Source organism: Ceratocystis lukuohia, assembly GCF_044167205.1.
Source record: "Ceratocystis lukuohia strain C4212 chromosome Unknown Supercontig9_pilon, whole genome shotgun sequence".
Taxonomy (NCBI): Eukaryota; Fungi; Ascomycota; class Sordariomycetes; order Microascales; family Ceratocystidaceae; genus Ceratocystis; species Ceratocystis lukuohia.
Genome location: NW_027263528.1, coordinates 1,313,415 through 1,334,705, shown reverse-complemented (window position 1 = coordinate 1,334,705; position 21,291 = coordinate 1,313,415). Strand labels below are relative to the sequence as shown.

Genomic DNA, 21,291 nt, shown 5'->3' with positions numbered 1-21,291 from the left:
AGCTAGGCCACGATGGCGCTATTTCAGACAGGACAAGGTATATTTTTTTATTGACTTAACTAGACAACAGCGTTGCGATGAAGAAGAGGGAGGGCGACAAAGGAAGAAATTTTCATTCAAAATAGGCAGGTACGGCTTATTTAGAGACACTTTGTGGGTGAGAAAGCAAGCTTTCTGCCGATAAATGCAAAATGTGAGCCCTAGAAAAGGGCTTTGATTCTGCAAGGCAACTACGCAGACTTCGATGAGATTCCAAGGCTCACAAAGACAAAGACAGTCTTTAGTAAGTAAGAAGTAAAGAAAAGCGATGAAGCATCAGAGTCAAAAATAGGAAGGCAGTTAAGTTCAATGTGGAATCATGGCAGTTGATTGGATAATCTAGCGGTAAAACAAGGCAACAACCCAAAGCAAACAAACAAAAAGAATGGAATGTGTAGAAGATAGAAGAAAATGGGAATAGGGCAATAGGCCACGCATCGGCCAAATCAGAGGATATACAAGAAGAGTATGGGGGAGAGAGACGCATGTAAATGGAAGCAGAGGACGCCAGTTCGCGGGGAATTGGTATTTGTGCGTACAGATGGCGAATGACGGAGGACGGATGACCAGTAGCGAATGGCAGATTGCAGATGGCAGATGGCAGATCGACATGCAACAATCCCTCAGCTCGACAATAAATAGCGGAAATCGCAAGGAGAGGAGAACATGTAGAAAAAGAGATAGCCGGGCTGATGCACAAGGCTAGCTAGCACAGGAAGCATGAGAAAATGAAACGTATTGTCTATGGTCGCCCCTCACATGCGCTTATCCGTCTCTGGACCAGATGCACCTCCAGCCAGCTCTGGGTTGAGATAATCAGAATTTTCAGCAGCTTCGTACTCAGCAATCAGGTCAGCAACAACTTGGCGCGACTCATCAAATTCATCAAAGTTTTCTGAAAAGGGCGCCGTCTTCTTGTATGCTTCAAGAAAGGCGTTGCGCTTCTTCATGCCATCGAATTGGCGGGCAATTTTTTTAAAGAGCTGTAAGATAGAAACACAAAGGTCAGCAGAGAAATGACAGCGAGAGCGAGGCGAAGCATTGCCTCCAAGCTGTACGTACAGTTGCTATACTAGTATGATTCGCCAGCATCAGACCGCTTACACGGTGGTTCATGGGGATATAGGGACTCTTTTTGGTTAAAGCCACTTGTATACTAGCGGGGCCCCAGGGAATGAACGTTGCAAGCCGGCGTTCCCTGATACGCAACAGACTTTTGTGAACATCCGTTGGGTCGACCTCGCCCTGGATGACGTTGAGAATGGAAATGTAGCAGCTCTTTTTAGTGGGCATGGTTGACACCATGCGGTTCTTAGGTTGTAGGAGACGCCGCATCACATCCAGCACTGTAGTCTTCCGTACTGTCTTAGCCTGGCCAACCTGATCGCCAGTAAAGGGAGTGTAGGCGGTCATCAGGAAGTGACATCGTGGGGTAGGGATCAACGAGGCCAGGATGCTGACGAGATCATTGTGCATGTATCCGGGATAGCGCAGCGTGGTGGTACTAGCGGACATGACGGTCGACACGAGCTGGTTGGTCTGGGCAAAAGAAGGCTCCTGCACATGCAAGCGGTCAGCAGCGATGTGTGAAAGGGCGCCATTATCCAAGACGACAACAGAGTCAGCATTTTGGGTTAAGCGTCGCATAGTAAGAATGCTGTTGTATGGGTGCACGACAACGTCGCCTGAGTTTGTGGTATCAGGGAACACAGAATATGTTTGGATGATTTTTTTAGGGAAGCGATCGTTTAGTCGCTCTAGCAGAAACGAGCCGAGTCCGGATCCAGTGCCGCCGGCAATCGAGTGTAGCAGCATGAAGCCCTCAAGGGAGTCGCTGCCCTCTGCTTCGCGGTCAATCATCTCTATGATGTCCTCATGTACGTGCTCTCCCGTCTGGTAGCCATCACCCCAGTTATTTGCAGCACCAGCACCACTTTTGCCAATGTAGAAGTTTTCGGGGTTATAGATGTTTCCGTAAGGGCTAGTCTGGATAGAATTAAGGACTCGGGGTTCGAGATCGATTAGGATGGCTCGCGGAATGTACCGTGTGTCGTCGCTCTGGTAGTAAAAGACATCTTTGCGATCACCGCCTTCGGTAGCAAAGTCTTCTAGGTTTCCGTCTTGGCTGATGCCATGTTCTTGGCACAGCTGTTGCCAGAATTGGCTGCCGACTAGAAGAGAGAAAAGGAACAGTATGTTAGAGAGAGAAGAAGACTAGCAGCATTGTGTGTGGCAATTATGTAGAGGCGCAGCTGTGGTGTAGTGGAGAGACTTGAGGGCTGTTATTGCGGCATGTGATTGCAGGCTTGTGCCGGGACGGGGTTGATGGCCAACTGGCAGCCACATATAAGATCACAAGCATCTTGGAGAAGCATTTAGAAGACCAGATCAGGCCCCAATCCAAACGTCAACATCCAGTAGCCAGCAGCCAACAGCCAACAGCTAGAAACCGGGAGACAAGTCTTCATTTCGTAGCCAGCATAAAGGGACGACATTTTAATACATACTACTATTACCGCATTGGCCTGCTTGAATGGTGATGATTTCTCTGTGGGCAATGACGTCAGCGATGTTTGACTTGGGTGGTGTTGAGAATCTGGCTTTCATACCTGGGCATTATCTGTGTGTTTTTTTTCAAAGCCGTGGGGTTGAACAATGACGATAAGATCTCTGTTGAGCTTCAGCTTTTTTAGTGTAGTGTAGTTTAGTTTTGGGAGCTTGACGCGCTAAGACGCCCCTCATCCATTAACGCGCGGATATATTTAGCCGAAGAACAGCCTCAAACGGGGCCAAGGTATGAAAAAAGTGGGATGGATAGGGCGGCTTCTGTGGTAACCCTGGAGAGGGGAACCCTACGTTGAATAAAAGGGCAAGTAATAGCCACAAGCCCCTAAGTCTCGAGGCGCCCTGGAGTTACAGCGTATCACAAGCCCCTGAAGCACCATTCCATCCACTGATTTGTGCATCCTATGCTTCTGGGACCCAGTCTACTGTGCTCTGCATTTCACTACAAATTGGATCCCGCTAACTTTCAATTTAGGGGCAACTTGCTGTCTGTGTTGTTACTGACAACGTGACCCATCAAGATCAAGTTAAGACAAAAGCCAACGAGCCAACAAGCCAACAAATAGGCTACCAACTTTCTATTGGGGGGACCTTTTCTCTTTGTCTTTGTCTATTTCTTGCAGTGGTGGATGAATAACCATCGCGCCATCTCGCTGTCCTCACCTCCTCGCCGCCCTCTCCGGTTACTGCTGTGCGTGTCTACTTATCGGATCGTCCAAGCTCGAGCTCAAGCCGATGTTAAGCTGTGGTGCAACATCACCGGCTCCTAGCACCTGACTCGGTTTACCCATCTGACGGAGGAGACCATTGAAACGCTTCCTAGTATTCATTCCTGTTAACTGCATCATTGTAAGTAGGGAATATATATTGGGCGTCTTGACTAGAGACCGCCAGCCCAACAATTCCCTGATACTAATTGATACAATACGAATGCTTTAGTTGAGTACTTTTATACGAACTTTCCAACCGCAAAAACGAAAGGGCCTTTCCGCGAATCTTGCCTTGTCACACGACTGCCGGTACTGATCTTATATATACATATATATCCATATATACATGAATCTTCACACTCACCATCCCCTTCGAATCTTCCAAGCGACAAGACGTTCCAGTCTTTCCCTCCCCTGTCATGGAACATCAAAATGTGGCAGTCGTCAATGACCGTCCTAGTAAACCAATGCCTGAGCCAAGCCCGACCCCACAGCTTGATTCGCAATCTCTGTCTTCCCAAAGGCCCGAGTTGATGCAAGAGCGCATAGACATGCGGGACTACGGCAGTCTCGGCCGTAGTGAGACTGCGCCTAGCCTTGGCGACAGTGCTTCTAGAACTTCCCACCCTTACCGCAACATATCACCGCTTGCGTTACCTCCACTCAATATCAAAGATGCTCTGGAAGACCGTCTGCAAGAATCACCTAGCACGGTGTCGGCCCTAAGTCAGCAGCCCGCAACGGCAACAACAGCCGCTGTCTCCGCCGTTAGCGATCGTCGCAATGTCCAATTCGCAGGACCTTCAGCTCCCTCACACTCACGCCAGGCATCGTGGGAAGAAAATGACGCCTCTCGCCACTTGGCGTCCTCCTTCATGTCTAAGCTCAAGTCGCTCGGCCTCCAAAGCCCTCGCTCGACCAGCGGTGTGGCTGGCAACAGCACCCCGCAGTCACGATCTAGCTCACCAAACAACTCACGCACACTGCCTGTCAGCATTGAAAACGACCAGAGCTCTGATCCCGCGCTTGCCGCATCTGTAGTTGGAGAGACGGACTCTAATGTTAATACTGGCCTCGACAACGATGCTGATGCTGATGCTGACGCTGAAGAAACGGCTGATGAGACTATGCGAGAAGACGGCGACTCAAAAAAAACACTCAAGAAGAAGCGCAAAATCCGTCGCCCCAGACTGCCTGAGTGGGCGTCATCGCCAAATACATCGGAAATTGCTCCGGTCCCTCTTAGTGCTGGGTTAATGATGCGCCACCGTGGCAGTCTTCCGGGTCTTAGTGAAGAGGCCGAGCGTTGGAGCGCTGTGGTATCGGAAGGCGAGGGCCGTGAAAGATTAGAAAAGAAGAAACGACCTCATAAGCGCAACCACATATCACGAGCTAGTGGCACCGAGGCTGGGCTATCGTCATCACGAAGGGGCCATATGCGTCGCCTGACGTCATTTGGAGGTGGAATAGACACTATGGCAAGCGGCGCTGTGTCTGATATTGATGGTGCTACTACTCCACGCCGTAACTTTTTCAGCCATGAACGCGCAGCTACTCTTGGTGCTCAGGGCTGGCACATGGTCAAGAGCACGCTGAAAATGTTGCGCTCCAAGCGCGACGACAGGTTCAACATGTCCAAGTCTGCAGAGCTCATCTCCGAGCTGCAGGCCGGCGCTCCTGCGGCAATGCTTTTGGCCACATACATGCAGCGAGATGAGCACGGAAACAAGCGCATCCCCGTGCTTCTGGAACAGCTACAACTAAACATCACTGACAGCAAGCATCGGCCGGAAGATGACAGCGAGCGCCATTCGATCTTCACCATCTCCATGATCTATGGAAGTGGGCCTAGCTCGATGCAGTGGACCATCACACGCACCTTGAGTGACATCTACCAGCTGCACTTGCGCTATCGTGTGAAGACAACCACTGCTCGACAAGAGGGTGTCCTTGCCCGCTATCGGCAACCAAAATTCCCGTCGGCGATCTTCCCATGGTTCCGGTCATTTCGGTCACATGGCGACGAGAGCGATGAGGAAGAAGAGGCTGGTGAATCCGGCCAGGCGAATTTGAATGTCAGAGAGGGCGGCAGAAGTAAAGATAATAGCACTGAAAATCCCGACATGGCCAGCCTACCGCCACTGGAGGAGCCCCCACGTATCCACGACCAGCACTCACGGCGGCCCTCTAGCTCTCACTCCCGGTTACATTCGCGTTCTCATTCGCGATCGCATTCTCTTAGCAACCTCACCGACGACGGCGGATCTGGGGTCGATGATATCGGCATTGGTGCCTCTTATAGTGGCCAGCTTGCGGCCTCAGCTACGCGCAGGCGTCACGTGGACCGACAGAGAAAAGCACTGGAAAAGTATCTCCGGGAGATGATCAAGTGGCTGATGATCCGGCCCGACAGCAACCGCATGTGTCGCTTCCTCGAGCTGTCGGCGCTAGGGGTTCGGCTTGCGGCTGAGGGTAGCCACCACGGCAAAGAGTGCTACCTGCATATCCAGAGCAGCAAGGGTTTGGACTTTAGGCGTGTGCTGACGCCTGGCAAAGTGATTGCGCGCCATAGTCGCAAATGGTTCCTAGTGCGGCAGAGCTATATTGTGTGTGTTGAGTCTCCAGAGAATATGAATGTCTACGACGTCTACCTGGTCGATGCAGCCTTTGATATCGGCCACAAGCGTAAGAAGAAGCTCTTTGGCCGGGGAGGCAGCACGCCTGTGACCCCGGTGACACCTGTAGCTTTGGATGATGAGGACTCGGAAAAGGGTGAGGGTCCCATCAACAGCGGCAAGCACCACCGTATGACACTGTACACATCAGAGCGAAAGGTCAAGCTGTTTTCGCGCAATCACTCGGTTATACAGCAGTTTGAGGCCTCGGTGCGTGAGATGCTGGCCACCACGCCGTGGCATCAACCCAACCGCTTTGATAGCTTTGGCCCGGTGCGCCACAATGTCTATGCCCAGTGGCTAGTCGACGGCCGTGACTACATGTGGAATGTGTCGCGAGCCATTCAGATGGCCCGTGACGTCATCTACATTCATGACTGGTGGCTGAGTCCTGAGCTATACATGCGGCGACCGGCAGCCATTAGCCAGAAATGGCGGCTTGATCGACTGCTGCAGCGCAAGGCACAGGAGGGGGTTAAGGTATTTGTCATTGTGTATCGCAACGTTGAGGCTGCTATTCCCATTGACTCAACACATACCAAGTTCTCGCTACTCAATCTGCACCCCAACATTTTCATCCAGCGCTCGCCTCATCAGTTCAAGAAGAACCAGTTCATCTACGCCCATCACGAGAAGTTAGTGATTGTCGACCATGACATTGCATTCCTTGGTGGCATTGATCTCTGCTTTGGCCGGTGGGACTCCCCGCAGCATCCGCTCACTGACGACCGGCCTACAGGCTTTGAGCCACCTAAGGAGGATCCAAACTGCCCATCCGGCTCTGGCGCTGGCCCCAGTAGTGGCTTTGGGGCAGGCTCTGGCGCTGGCCCTTCATTGCACAACCCTAGCCGCTACCAGATGTTTCCCGGAAAGGACTACAGCAATCCCCGCGTCCAAGACTTCTACCGCCTCAATGAACCGTACGAGGAGATGTATGATCGGTCACGTGTTCCACGCATGCCATGGCACGATGTGGCCATGCAGGTTGTGGGGCAGCCGGCACGTGATCTGACACGCCACTTTGTGCAACGCTGGAACTACATCCGTCGTGGCCGCAAAGCTACTCGTCCGCTACCATTTCTGCTCCCTCCACCTGATGCCAAACTGGAGCAGCTAGAGCAATTGGGCCTCACAGGAACATGCGAGGTGCAGTTGCTGAGATCGGCTGGCAACTGGTCGCTAGGGACGAATCATACGGAACACAGCATCCAGAATGCATACATCAAGATGATTGAGGATTCTGATCATTTTGTGTACATGGAGAACCAATTCTTCGTCACAAGCACTGAGTTTGACGGTGTGCGGATTATGAATCGTATCGGCGATGCCCTAGTAGCACGTGCCATACGAGCACACCGCGAAAACCAGGATTGGCGATGTGTCATTATAATCCCGCTGATGCCCGGCTTCCAAAACACGGTCGACAATGCCGAGGGCACGAGTATTCGGCTCATTCTAGAGAGCCAGTACCGCAGCATCTCGCGTGGCCCACACTCGATTTTTGGCCGACTTGGCGATGCTGGCATTAACGCCGAGGACTATATTCAGTTCTTCAGTCTGCGCCAATGGGGCAAGATGGAAAATGGCGTCCTGGTAACAGAGCAACTGTATATCCATGCCAAGATCATCATTGTCGACGACCGTGTAGCACTGATTGGGTCGGCCAATATCAATGAGCGGTCTATGCTGGGCGATCGTGATTCGGAAGTGGCGGCTGTCGTTCGGGACACGGACCTAATCGACTCTCACATGGCTGGCAAGCCGTATCAAGTTGGCCGCTTTGCTCATACATTGCGTATGCGTCTGATGAGAGAGCACTTGGGGCTCGATGTTGACGAGATCCTAGAGGAGGATCTTGCTGCTGAGATGGAGCAGGAAGAACAAGATGATGAATTTAGCTGTTCTGGCTCCGATATTGCAGATACAGATTCCATGTTTAGCGAGGGGGAGCACCATCATGGCAACGATGAGGAGGTTGTTGAGCTGGAAATGCCCACGTCTGGGTCTCGAGCACACCCTAACCCTAATTCACATGAAACTGATAATCATGACGTCATAACTGAGGATCACGGCATCCCTGGTAAGACAGCTGAAGTCCACAAGTCCCGTGGGCGAAGCAACACCAATCTGTCACGCGGCCGTCGGCCTAGTCGTATGAGCGCATCATCGGCTCCTAGCAGGCCCTCAGCAGGTGCCTCGTCAACTAGGCCAGAGCAAACACCAGGCCCCGCCCCGCCACCAACGTCATCGCATCCGCTGGCGGCGGACATTACGCTAGCACCACTGCATAAGGATTGCATGCGAGATCCTGTGGCTCCTGAGTTCATAGACAAAATCTGGAATCATGTTGCCGCCAATAATACCACACTGTACCGTCGTGTCTTCCGCTGCATGCCTGACAACGAGGTGTCTACGTGGAACGACTATCGCGACTACATGGACTACGCCGAGCGTTTTATGGAGTCCATGGAGAGTAATGTTGCTGATAACCGGCCCTCTGGGAGCAGCCATGGCCATATTAACCATCCGACTATAGATCTCAAGGCAGCGGCCCATGCAGCTAACGAAGCACGCAACCATCTTGTGATTGATGATAACGCATTATCTGGTGCAGCTACTGCTACTGATGGCAGTACCACCACTATTCCCTCCACATCTGGCGCTGGGCCTCCACTGGGCCGTCTCCGGGTCCCACTCAACATCGACACATCCGGTAGCTCTATTCCAGCATCCACTGGAGCCATGCCTAATCCAGCCGATGGCCCCTCGCCGGTTCTGCCTGCTGGTGATACTCCTTTCCCCCCCCTCGACCCCTCCATTACTATTCCGCCAGCAACGCCCGATGGCGAGCGTTCACGTGAGAAGCGTACAACCTTTTCGACGCCCAGCAGGCCCCCAATTACCGCCGTTAATGGAATGGCCCACGAAGGCACCTCCGGGACTGGAGCGGCGGCTCCACAGGCGCCGCTATCTACCAGCGGCACGTTACGCAAGCGCAAGCGAACCAACACCAAGGGTAGCCGGCACCGCAACAACCCACAGAACCCACTAGAGGTACTGCCACAGCATGATGCCGAAGAGCTTCTTGGCCTGATGCAAGGCCCGCTGGTGCAGTTCCCATATGACTGGCTACTCACAGAGGAGAACAAGCGCAACTGGGGCTACCAGGTGGACCATGTGGCACCATTGCAAATTTAGTAAGTCTAATGGCATAACGGTGATTGTGATGACAACAGCGATAAGGATGTTCTGCTAACGCTATTCCCAGTATTTGATCTTTTACCTTGTCGCAGGGTTTCTTATTACTCCCTGTGTTTTCTCCTTTTTGTTTGTCTGTTCCTCATCATTAGTTGCCTCTCACGTTATCGTGCGTTTATTTCCTTTTTTTTATTCTTTTGGCCGCAATAGATTGTTTTTTATTGTTCATTATACAAGGCCTTGTTGGTTATACACATCAATATAAATAAATGTATATAAATTTTCTGTCTAGTTGCCTCGCCTTCTTTTTCGTTGCACCATGTCTACACCTTTTCACTCACCCATATGGCGGTCCGACAGCCACGTCGGATTACTTCGGTCAACAGCCAGTGTGGATTTGCCTGCTTGCTATCATTTCCCACTGCGTGATCTAGATGTTCAAGCTCTTCGTCACGAATTCTCCGTAGTGTATCTAACAGATCGCGGAACTCGGGCCCAACATCACAGCCCTCGGCTTCCCAGTCACCTACAATCTCTAGCAGCCCACGGATCTGGTCATTGTAGTGATTGCCAATTTCTGTCTCCACCGCCTCGGTGCATGCCATAGCTGCTTCTTTACCCATCATAGCAGTGCCCCACCCTAGGGCAGTCGACATGACGCTCCAGAGCGGGTACAATGCCGTTGGCCGCACACGATGCTTAGCTAGCATGGCAGTGAAGGTACGGAAGTGGCCGGCTTCCTGGTCATGCATGTGCTGCATTAGGCTGCGAAGCTGCGGCTCTTTAGCGACTACTACTGGCGCCTGGGCACGGTAAATTAGTACAGCAGCAAGTTCGCCGGCATGATTGACACGGAGCTGTGTGAAGGTTGGGGTTAGTTTAGGGTTTTCTTCTAAGATAGACGAAGAGAAGAGGAGGGAAGTCATACTGCGCTAGATAAAAAGTCCTTTTGTTCCTGGGTTAGCGGTTTGCGATGTCTAGGTGGTGTTGGTGTGGGCATTTTGGCGGCGGTGGCTAGTCCTCGGCATGGATTTCGGAATAGAGGCCGGGACACTAGCAGAGTAGCACCGAAGAGCCGGGTAGGGTATTTTAGGAGACACCAAGAGGAGGACATGTTGAATGATTTGCAAGATGATAGTTATTCGAAGCTACAAGAAACAAGCTGTCACCAGCTCTCGTGGTCTCATCAGTCCGGCTTGAAGTGGGTCCTTGGCCGCTTGTAACATATACGGCTAAACTATGGCAGAAATCTGCAAGGCTGAGAAAAACCTTAGATGCGCCAGCCTTGCCATTATTTTTGTGACTATCTTCGTGGAATAAGCTGTTCATCCACGTCTACTTACAAACGCAGTCAATTGCAACACTTTACCTCTGGACTACCACATAACAGTCTCGTAACCCCCTCGTGAACCTTGCCATCTAAGGGGTTTGTTTCTCGGCTAATAGCGAAGTCTTCTAAAATCTTCCGCCCATTCCCTCCCCCTTTCTATTAGCATTGGTTATCCGCCCTTCCAAGAGCCACGTTTGCTTTTTCTCCTACAGCACACTACCTACATATCACCGAATTCTAATATTGCAATGGCCGACATTGACGATGAGCTCCTCGCTCTAGCTGGCGGCGGCTCCGACGGTGAAGACAACAGCCCTCGCAGTCCTTCACCAGAGTCCAGTGCCAGTGGCCGCAAACGAAGAAGATCGCGCTCCAGGTCGCGGTCACCACCCAGAAGGGCCCGTCGCGATGACTCAGAGGAGGAGGAGGGAGAAGCTAGGTGTGTATTGTGGTAGACAAGCTCGGCAGATGCATGTCAGGGCCCTTCGCTAATCAAGCTATCTCTAACTATAGATCATCCGCTCCAGGCAGCCCCGACTCCCAACAGTCAGTGCCTATGGACGAATCCGATTCCGATGCCGAGCCGGCCCCATCGAAATCCTTTTCTCGCGATGCTATCGGTGTTGATGAAGAGTACCCCATTGAGGGCTTGTACCGTAGTCATGCTGAAAAGGCAGAGATTTCCCGCATGGTGGAGGTTGAGCGCGAGACCATTCTTGCCGAGCGCCGCGAGCACATGGAGCGATTCAAGCAGAACCGCGTTTTAAGACAGCTTGTCTCCCAGCGAGAGTCTGGCGATCGTGGTGGCTCTGGACCTGGCTCGGCTACCGGAAAACGCAGCAAGCGCTCCGCGGGCGATGCCGATCTTGACAACTCGGATTCAGACTTTGGCGCGGATACCCGGCCAAGGGGCCGCTCAGCGCGTTCTAAGGCCAGCGACAAGATGGATGATTATAGACGTGCACGTGCTGAAAAGGTCGACCGCATGCGTCGCCTGAAGGAAGACCGTGAACGTGCTAGAGACTCAAACAGCAGTCGTAACTACGATGCCTATGATGACGACAACGAGGGTGACTCATGGCATCGTCGCAGCCCAACGCCTGAGGTTAAGTCTCGGCGCCAGCCCGAGTTGAACGACTTTGAGAGACTGCGCATCAGCAGAGCCGGTTTTGCGCAAATTTGCTTCAAGCCGCAATTCGAAGAGTCTGTCATCGATTGTTACGTGCGCGTCTTGGGCAAACCTGACCGTAACACGGGCGAGCAGCAATACCACATGCTGAGCATCAAGGGTATCACCGCTGGAAAGCCTTATGCGATGCAGGACGCTCGTGGCAGCAATTCATTTGTCACGGAGCAATACGTCGTAGCCGGCTTGGGCAAACGCACAGAGACATACCCGTTTGTTGCTATCTCTAGTGGCAAGCTCACCGAATCTGAACTCCAAAAACACAAAGATGCGCTGGCTAACATGGGGCTTAACACCCCGCGCATGGCCGTTCTAGAAGACCGTCTAGCCGCCCTAAACAAGCTGGTCAAGTACGAGCTCAACAACAAAGAAATCACTGAAATGGTTGAACGCAAGAACCAACTGCGCCGTCGCGTAGATCCCGCGCAGCGCGAAGCTCTCCAGCGGAGCATTGCCGAGGCCGAAGATGCCGGCAACATGATTATGGCGCGCCAATTGCAGGAAGACCTTGATGCACTGGGCTCTTCCACCGGCCTTGCCTTCCGCACCAGTTTGAATCCCAAGGCCTCCTCGTCGCCAGGCGCCCACCGCATTCAGCAGGAGAAAATGGCTGAGCTCAACCGCCTTAACCGTAAAAAGAACGTTGAGGCCGTGCGCCGCGCGCAGCTCAAGGAGCGCCAGCGCATTCGTGATCTGGAAGCGGCAGCCGCCCGTGGCGAGGTTGTGCAGGAGGATCTGTCACGAAGACTCAAGACCAAAGCCAAATTCGTCCATGACGTCAATGATGGCGGGCTAGGAGGCAACCCCAAGGCAGGAGACACAGGAACAGCCAAGGACGCTGCGGCCGCGGCCAATGACGGACTCTCCCGGCCAGTACTTCAGATAGCGCAGGCAGTGTCCAACGGTATTCCAACGGTGCATCGACCGGTGCAGGAGGATGACATTATCGCAGGCCTGGACATGGACATTGATGTGGAGATTGACTAGGGTCGTCGTGTAGAGATTCTGGCTGACCTTGACCTTGGGTTTTGTAGTTTTGCTTTTTCATTTATTTCTGGGGGCGTTTTGCGGGTTCTTTCGGTTGCTTTCTCTTTTGTTTCCTTAACTAAATGCCCTTTTGATTCGTGTAATATTAGTGTTGCCTGAGAGTCAGCACAGCATGCATTTTGCGCCTGAATATCATGCAAGGAGGCCGACTTTAATTGCCCACTCACTCGCCCGCTCGCTCGCTCGCTCGCTGTTCATTCCACCTCTATTTTAGCCTTTTCCTTAGTTTTCGGCACGGCCGCCTTCACAGTCACCTGCCCGTACCACCCGCCGGCCAGCAGAACCCTACTAACCACCCTCATGGACATCTTGATAAGGGCCATCTTGATCCAATCCAGGATGCCTATGCGCTTCTGCCATCCTGGCGGTCCTGCAGCGCGCGCCACTACTTCGTTAAATCGCCGCGGGTCGTCTGTTACCACGGCGTCAACACCTCCCACACGCTGTCCTACCAGAGCCACGTGTTCTACCGCCCAGGCCATGTAGGCTTCGTCGTTGACTGTCCATAAGAACAGCGGCGACTGGGCAAACTCGTCCAAGCTGCGTGCGTTCATGCCATGTACTGTCGCCATAGCCAGGTTCAGGGCACACTCCGGGTATTCCGGTAACACTGCTGAGGCAGCATAAGCTTGCGACAGGCCAATATGGGCAAGTGGGATGCCGGGAAGATAGGTCTGCGACAGCGCCATGTAGCCTGGTTTCCAGCAGCCAACCAAGATACGCTGCGACCACGGCCTGTGCGGCGAGGGCACGCGCGCAAGAACGTCAGCAATTCCTTGAAAAAGCTGGACGGCATCGTCGTGCAGCTGTGCCCGTTTTCTGGTTAGTAAGAAAGGGGATCTAATAGATAGATAAATAACATGCATTTGCTATGCAGTAGGCGCATAGACACAACCCCACCTAGCCCAGCTTAGCTCAGCTCAGCTCAGATCAAAAGAACACAGTTCAACTCACTTTGATGTCCAGGATCATCCATATGGCGCTATTCTGCGGCTCGGCGAGATACTCAAGGAGCTCCTGTAACGATGGCATAGGAACATGCGGCGGCCTCAACGATCGTAGCTTGGCCAGCTCTGCAAAATCAAGCTCGTGCACCCTTTGCGGGCGACCGAAACAGCGCTTCAGGCTATTATCCTAATGTGATTAATCCGTCAGTTAGCAGCCGAGTCTCCGTAACCAGCAGTCTAGCGGCGCAAAAGCTCGTAGAGGGCAGCAGGGACGTACATGTGCCAGTACTACCACGCCGTCACGGCTCAGATGTACGTCAGTCTCCAGAGCCTGTGCGCCGGCCTCTTCGATTGCGCCACGGAATCCGGCCATAGAATTCTCGGGATACACGGCGCTGTAGCCTCGATGAGCTACAGCCTGGGGTACAATGATAGAAGGGTCTACTGGGTGTGGCTTAGCCCTAGCCCATACGGCAGTCGTATTAGGGTTAATGACGGCGGGATTGGGAGGAGACATGGCTAAGGCGAGCGACACTTGAAGGCAGTTGACTAGCAGATGAAAAGAAGGGTATTTTAAAAGGAGGCGACGATGTTATTCTGAAGTTAGGCAGCATCCAAAAGCTTGTACGTTAATAAAAAAGGGAAAAAAAAAGGAGGAGGGGCTGTGGGATTTATTTATCAGGCTACGGAGCTGAATAAAAAGGTGCTCTAGGGCTGAGACAGATTTGAACAGGGAAGAGGGATTAGGAGAAGAGACGAAGATGAAAAAGAAAGAAGAAGAGAGGAGGGAAAAGATAAAAACAGGATATTGCCTGACTCGGACTCAGACTAGACTCGGGCAGGACTCGGACTCGAGACTCGAGACCCATCTGACTTTCCATATCTAAAATCACATGTCAGAAGCTCTCTGGTTGGGCGAAAGCCTTCGCTCTAGCTGATCGAGATAATCCCAGCAGATCAAAAGTATAGAAGCAAGCGGAATGGTAATTCGTTCATCATTAATCCAGTAGAAGAAAAATAGGAAAACAGGAAAAAAGACACAAGAAAAAATGGTAACATCAGATCCAAATAGCGTGAGAAAGGAAGAGCCAATCGGGCTCATGCTTGGGCTTGGGCCCTAAAGAGTGAGAACTCGACAAGTGTAAAAACAAGCGCTGCCAAAAAGAAAAAGGCCAAGCAAAAACAAAAAACAGCCACCCAGTATTGATATCACAGCATCATTTCGAAATAGCAAATATAGTGGACAAGTAAACATGCCCAATCAACGCGGGAAGCGTGCAAAAATAGAAAACTGCCCTACTTCGTCCCTCCTCACACAAACGAGCTAAACGTATCCAACATGTTATCCCCAATAAACGACATCGAGTACCCATCCTCGTTTCCCAGCCCGTCCATCACCAGCGGTGTAAACTCGGCCTTTTGTTGTGGCGAAGCTCCTGGAGGCGACATCCGGCTGGTTTCGAGGTCCGCCGCTGCTGCCGCTGACGATGCCCCGCCCGCTGCCACTGCCGCTGCCGCCTGCTCATCGCTACCAGCTGTCGTGTCGCTAATAGCTAGAGATGGAGGCCCGCCGCCAACAGAGACGTGCATGTTGTAGTTCCAGCCGTCCGGCAGTTGCTGGTGGCCGCCGCTGCTACCAGACGGCGAGCTCTCCTGACCCATGATTATGTCATGCTGGTTTCCATAAATCATGTCGAACAGGTGGTTCGTGCCCTCAGCTACAGCACTATCTGCCATTGCCGAAGACATCATCGTCTTGAGGGCCTCCTCGGTCGATGAGCCACCATCAATTGATAGCCGGTTGGGAGTCAGGCTTGACGCTTCTAAGTCAGCCTGAGACCCATGTTTTGACACCTCTGTATTAGACGACGCGCCATAAGGGTAGAACAAGTCAAATCCAGCGTCTCCGGGCGCTGCGGGGATAATGCTGTTCTTCCCCAGATCAAAGGATCCCATGGTCGGGGTTCGGAGATTTGGCCTGGACGGCATCGTGGGCATGGTCATGCGGCGGATGCGCTCAGCCTGGGCAACAAGATCTGGCTCGCTAGCAGAAGCAATATCGAGTCTAGCCTGAAGAGGATGGCTATTGCTAGTCGCTGTACGGCCAGCTGAACCTTCGCTAGCAACCTTTGTGCGTGCGGTCGAGATAGAGCCGCTCTCCGAGCGAGGCCGGTGCAGCGCCATGGCCTTAGGCTCATCCTGCAGACGCAGGACAGAGCCATCCTCGAGCCGGACAAAAGCTGCCGCTGCTTTTTTGAAGTCTAAGCAGCCTGGAGCCTTGAGACGGAAGAGACCCTTGACTACGAAGTTGACCAGAGGAACATTGCCCTGCAGAGAAATGTTTCCGTGGGAGCCAAGTTTGATGCCCTCGTAGAGAAGAGATAGACCCGATATGGCCAGAAGATCGGCCTTGTTGAGGCAAAGGGCAAACGACATGCGGCGCTCTTCCAGCAATTCGATAATTTGCACGATGCGCTTGCTAGCCTTGCCAATGGTCAAAATGTTGGCACCATTGCCGGCAAGCGGCTTGGCCTCCAGTGCTGGACGGTGAGTTAGCACGCGAATATAGTTCAAGGCTAGAGCCAGGATGGGAGACCGGCTGCCCGTCATATTAGTGGACGGCTTGTCTTGCTCGAAGACAAGCTTTAGATGAGGCGGAAGTGAGTTTTCCCATTTGGCTAGCTGCTGGTCAAAGGCATTCATTGTCTGCACTGACAGATCAGCGGCGCCAGAAACATACGCAGTATCAAGGATCTTGGCCATGATGCGGCTGATGCGGAACAGAGCCAGGGCACTCGAGATGCGTGTGGCCTCTCCAGGCAGAGTGGGCTGGATGCCGGCATCAGAAATATACTCATCGTCGGCATCAATGGGATACTCGGTCTCAACCCAGCTATCTGAGATCAGACGCGGGCTTCCTAGAAGAGCAGCAGCAAAGCTGGTTGTTTTTGTACATGTTAACTACTGCTTTGGATTTTTAAGGGAAGCCAGTTTTACTTACCAGTCCACAGTGTACAGCGTCCAAAACGCCCTTTTCCGGCACTCCACAGTCAGAGCACCAAAGGAGAAGTACTTTTGCTTATGGTGTAGGCCGAGGCGCAAACAGGCGCTCACGGCGATTGAGCGATAGTACTGCAGGCGTTTGTAGTTGCCTCTGATGGTGCAGTACATCATGGCTAGGATGACACACTGGAGAGTTGAAATGGAGCTGTCCAGCACCAAAGGGTCAAGGAAGGATTGCCAGCGACGCTCGCAAAAGGCAATTTGGTCAGTGTCGGTCTGGTCGCTTGAAAGAGCGGCAATGGCAAAGACAAGGTACAGCTGGGCTAGCTTATGCGGGCTTTTGACCTTGGAATGATCTGTCATAAACTCGTCATAGGTGCGTAGGAAGTCGGGTTTGTGTAGTACAGGAAACAGAGGGGCCCATTCCTGGAAAAAGACGTTGACACATTTGTCAGTGAAGAGGCGGGGCGGGATGGAGTTGAGATTCGGCGGATTAGAGGCAACTTCTGATGTGAGCGGACTGCAGCCCTGCATATGAAGAAAGACTTGTGAGTTGAAAGAGGGGCAATGGATAGCTTTCTCCTGCATGAGGCGCTTGAAAGACTCTGCACAGGCTTGTTAGTAAGACCAGCTGTGGAAGGTGAGTTCTGGGGGTGTTCAAGAGCGTGAGTTTCTTACCAATAAAGTTCTTGCCGCTGGACGGGCCCATGAAGAATGAGTCCGAGTTTTCCACTCCTAGTTGCAGAGAGGGGATGGGAGTTTTGAAGGTATCCTCAGGGCTGAGGGTGCTGGTTGGTGGTGTGCCGGCACTGTGGGGAGAGCTGCGGATTGGTGATTGTGAAGAAGCCGGAGCTGCAGTGCTTCCATTGGTAGACGAAGCGGCAGAGCTTGACGGGGGAGGCGAAGGGATAGCCGGCGTTATCCGGTTTGCGGGGGTACGAGATTTGGAGAGAAATTCGAGGCGCTTGTCTTGTTCGTCGAGAGCATCTTTGAGGCCGCGGTTTTCTGATTCAAGACCACGGATACGTTCTTCCAGGGATTCAGTATAGCCTCTAGGGAAAGCGCGTCTGCTCAGCTTGTCGCTAGTTTTGCAGTTGAAGCCAACCGATGAGCACTGGGAGCAGGTTGGCCGAAGGCCATCGCAGCGGATCTTCTTGGAGCGGCAGCGATCGCAGGCCTGGGCTATGCGACTCTGGGAGCCCTTGCCAACCTGGATGACCTTCATGGGTATTATGCCGGGCATTATGTGTGGTTACTGGCTGTAGCGTGGATATGAAAGAGAGGAGAGAGACGAGCAGAGGAGAGAAGTCGTTACGTCAACGCGTATATACGGCCACACGAGCTAGCAGATAGAGGCCAAGCCGGCGATGGTTGGCGGTGTTGATGTGCAGCGATAACGCAAATGATAGTAGTAGTAGTAGTGGTGGTGGTGGTGGTAGTAGTAGTGGTAGTAGTAGTGGTAGTAGTAGTAGTAGCAGTAGTAGTAGCAGTAGCAGTAGTAGTAGCAGTAGTACTAATAGTAATAGTAATCGTAATAGTACCAGCAATATTCTTAGTGATGAAAGTTCACGATGGCGTCGACAATGGACGAGAGGAGAGACGAGATGAAGGGCTATATATATGAGTTTTAATAAAGGAAGGAGCAGTTTTTTCCGTTTGGTTCTGTCGACAAACGGCGAATATAGAAGGCAGAAGGCACGTCGTTTGTTTCCTCGAGGGAAGTTGCCAACTCTGGGGAAGGGGAGCTTTAAAGCAACCGGATGCGCTGTGGGCAGAGACGAGGACACCGTGCGGTGACGCACAGTTAAATGCCAGCCATTTACTGTGCACCCAAAATATGAAAAAAAAAAACATAAAATGTCTGCTTTTTTACATCCATGGGGTAGTTTCTCTATCCGCTCTAACAGGGAAGTTGCAAGCTTTGGCTCCCGCACTAAAGCCCGGGGTCATGTGGGGCAACTCCAAGGAACTTCAAGTCTTGATTATTTTCTTCTTTTGTTTTTTTTTTGTTCCTTACAAACTTGGGGTAAGAATGACAACAGCTTTGACGACACGAACAAGGATAGTCAACTGGAAGATGCCCTGTTTTTCTCTTTTTGCGTGATGGTGGCTACTACGTACATCCATACGCTTTCCTATGTCTATTGATTTCCTCCTCGTCTGCTATTATCACCCTTGGCAATCCTTCCCTGCTCAATGGATCGTTGCCAGAACCCTACTGAGGTGCTTGAGGGAGCCTCAAGTTCATCCTTCCCTCTTGTCTCTATTCTCGAGTTGCTTGCTGATGGAAATGTAAACGTAGGGAGCAGAGGCTTGAAAAGGGTTAACAGTCAAAGGCAATAACAAGAGCAAAAGTAAGAAGCGAGGGGGGGAGACGTGGATAGTTGGGTGGGTAAGTATTGAGCAGCAAGTACGTTACCCAATGTATGGGCCACAGAGTCGCATTGACAGACGCATATGTGCATGTGCTAACATAATATATAGTTGCATCTTTGAGCCTGCTTGTATATAGGCGTGAGCCAGGCAAGACAGCGCTATTGAAAGCGTTGCGTTCGCCTACGGGGCTCCAGACAATGACTAGGCGCCTAGGCCACTATCTCTTTCAGCCAGCGCCTCGCCCACTTTAGACACTCGAAAAAGAACCACTCAGAGCAGAAGGCACTAACAGAACAGGGGCTTACACTTAGCGTGAGTCTCACTTATTGTCCATCGCACTCGCTCGCTCTCTCGGTTACGCACCCTCACTCACCCACTCACTCTCATGCTCACTCTCACTCTCACTCTCACTCGCACTCACTCTCATGCTCATGCTCATGCTCATGCTCATGCTCATTTTCATTCGCTAAGCGAGTATAGCTCACACCTTGATCTCGATCGCGCAAGCTCGCCCATGAAACCCCTTTTTTCACTGCCCACATCTTTTTCTTTTTTTTTTTCTTTTCGCTCCCCACCTGTCTCTAGCCACTCACCTCCAGTTGACAGCTAGGCTTGTAGCAGGGTGATCAAAGCAACACAGTCTAGAATACACAGTACCAGGGTTAAGGTTAAATCCGGTTAGGTCTTGGTCTCTTTCATGGGAAACAGGCAGAATCAGCTTCAAAAAAAAAGACATGTAGAAGGCAAGGCCCTGAGGCCAAGGGAGCTCTTACGAGCCGTTTCTGGCCCGTGTCTTTTCTTTCTTCATATTCATATTCATACCTGTGTCTTCCACTTTCCCCACATGATCTGACACTCCCATTCGGTCTTCTTTCTTCGCCTCCTCCTCCTCCCTCCCTTTCACATCTTAGCATCGTCCCATTCACACGCCGTTCTGGCTAGGACGGGCCTGCCTGCTGACTTCGCCCCCTGTCAGTCCTGCGCCAACTCTCGCCCGTTCCCTTGATGGCCAATTTTTCTCCTCCGCATTTTCGAGAGAAGCTTCTTTTGAGCAAGCCAAACAGCAAGCAACCCCCTTCCCCAGATTTTCCCCGGGTCTTCTTTTGGCTTTTGTGCTGTGTAGGCCAAAGACAAGGGGACAAAAGCCGGGGGAGCAAGACCGTCCCTTCCATTCGTCCTTGAACATTGATGCTAACCAGAATAAGGATGAACCTGGCGTAATCAAGCTCAACAATTTCTGGGGTTGGCTAAATCAGGCGGTAGAGTCCAGCTACCTATCGTCAAAGGTGGCTATGAGGGGCAAAAAGAAGAGAAGAGAAAAGAAAAAGGGAGCCCAAAGAAAAAGAAGGGAAGGAAACCAGAGGAGGCAAGGGTGAACTATGACTGACGACACTGATCTTCTGCTGTCTTTCACTACACGTCACTTCACTTCACTTTGTGACCTTGGCTTTCCCCATTCATAGACAGGGTCGTAGCTCAGATTTGCCTGTATCTTGCGTCGCGGGCGTCCTATTGGCGTCCTATTGGCGCGCCCAGCCAGCGTTTCAAAGACACAAGAGGGCGCCGTATAATCAGTACGCTGTCGAGTTCTACATCCGCTGACAGGAAAAGACAGTCGGAAAAGCACTTGCAACTCTGGTCACGTCATGTGTTTTTGCGCAGCAGAGTTACACGCTCACTTTTCCCGTCATTGGTCTTTGGGCTGTAAAGTTCTTTTTCTTTGGGGTAGCACTGCTGGAACGGCTGGCCCGTGGCTCCCTGTCTACCTCCTCCTTCTTTTCTTTTCTTTTCTTTTCCTCCACTAGCCCATACTACATTCGTCCTTTTTTTTACAGCCACAGCGCATCTAAGTTTCCGTCTCATCCCGACCCATTGCATTACTCTTACACTTTGCCTTTTCGTCTCCAACTTTAACGGCAGATGTCGACTATATTAGCTGCATTCCCCGGGTTTTACCCTGATCTGCGTCCTCGCCTAGGAGCTGGCACGAAAACAACAACGACAACAAACGTCGAGAGTCAGACGTAGTCTCGGCGTGCCGTAGACATGTTGACTACGCTGGCCATGTGCGCTTGGGCCTTGGCGACTTCTGCTTGATGCGCTCTGCTTACACTGTCTGATGCAGCCAACGCCAGTAAGCAGGACATTATGTGATGAGAAAAAGAACAAGAAGGAGAAAGAAAAAGGCAAAAAAACACACGGACAAGGGAACAAA

General features: G+C 51.9%; 6 protein-coding genes across 6 annotated transcripts; 2 read left to right on the top strand and 4 right to left on the bottom strand.

The window, feature by feature from the left end:
- Positions 1 to 794: 794 nt before the first annotated feature.
- HOO65_090322 (Tubulin gamma chain) lies at positions 795 to 2,646 on the bottom strand (the record flags this gene model as incomplete). The annotated part of the gene is made up of 3 exons (XM_071004492.1): positions 795 to 1,091; positions 1,144 to 2,210; positions 2,547 to 2,646. 3 exons carry the CDS (start codon positions 2,644 to 2,646, stop codon positions 795 to 797), a joined length of 1,464 nt encoding a protein of 487 aa, XP_070856208.1.
- A 1,135-nt stretch (positions 2,647 to 3,781) lies between these two features.
- HOO65_090321 (phospholipase d) lies at positions 3,782 to 9,187 on the top strand (the record flags this gene model as incomplete). The annotated part of the gene is made up of 1 exon (XM_071001681.1): positions 3,782 to 9,187. The coding sequence occupies one exon, from the start codon at positions 3,782 to 3,784 to the stop codon at positions 9,185 to 9,187; it is 5,406 nt and encodes a 1,801-aa protein (XP_070856207.1).
- A 323-nt stretch (positions 9,188 to 9,510) lies between these two features.
- On the bottom strand, positions 9,511 to 10,113 carry HOO65_090320 (COQ7-domain-containing protein; the record flags this gene model as incomplete). The annotated part of the gene is made up of 1 exon (XM_071001680.1): positions 9,511 to 10,113. The coding sequence occupies one exon, from the start codon at positions 10,111 to 10,113 to the stop codon at positions 9,511 to 9,513; it is 603 nt and encodes a 200-aa protein (XP_070856206.1).
- A 652-nt stretch (positions 10,114 to 10,765) lies between these two features.
- HOO65_090319 (RNA polymerase-associated protein RTF1) lies at positions 10,766 to 12,690 on the top strand (the record flags this gene model as incomplete). The annotated part of the gene is made up of 2 exons (XM_071004487.1): positions 10,766 to 10,956; positions 11,031 to 12,690. The coding sequence occupies 2 exons, from the start codon at positions 10,766 to 10,768 to the stop codon at positions 12,688 to 12,690; spliced, it is 1,851 nt and encodes a 616-aa protein (XP_070856205.1).
- A 254-nt stretch (positions 12,691 to 12,944) lies between these two features.
- On the bottom strand, positions 12,945 to 14,214 carry HOO65_090318 (Phosphatidylglycerol phospholipase C; the record flags this gene model as incomplete). Its single annotated transcript, XM_071004550.1, has 3 exons — positions 12,945 to 13,556; positions 13,705 to 13,884; positions 13,975 to 14,214. 3 exons carry the CDS (start codon positions 14,212 to 14,214, stop codon positions 12,945 to 12,947), a joined length of 1,032 nt encoding a protein of 343 aa, XP_070856204.1.
- A 794-nt stretch (positions 14,215 to 15,008) lies between these two features.
- Positions 15,009 to 17,943, bottom strand: HOO65_090317 (Transcriptional activator protein acu-15; the record flags this gene model as incomplete). Its single annotated transcript, XM_071004444.1, has 3 exons — positions 15,009 to 16,635; positions 16,699 to 17,305; positions 17,379 to 17,943. 3 exons carry the CDS (start codon positions 17,941 to 17,943, stop codon positions 15,009 to 15,011), a joined length of 2,799 nt encoding a protein of 932 aa, XP_070856203.1.
- Between the last annotated feature and the right edge of the window lie 3,348 nt (positions 17,944 to 21,291).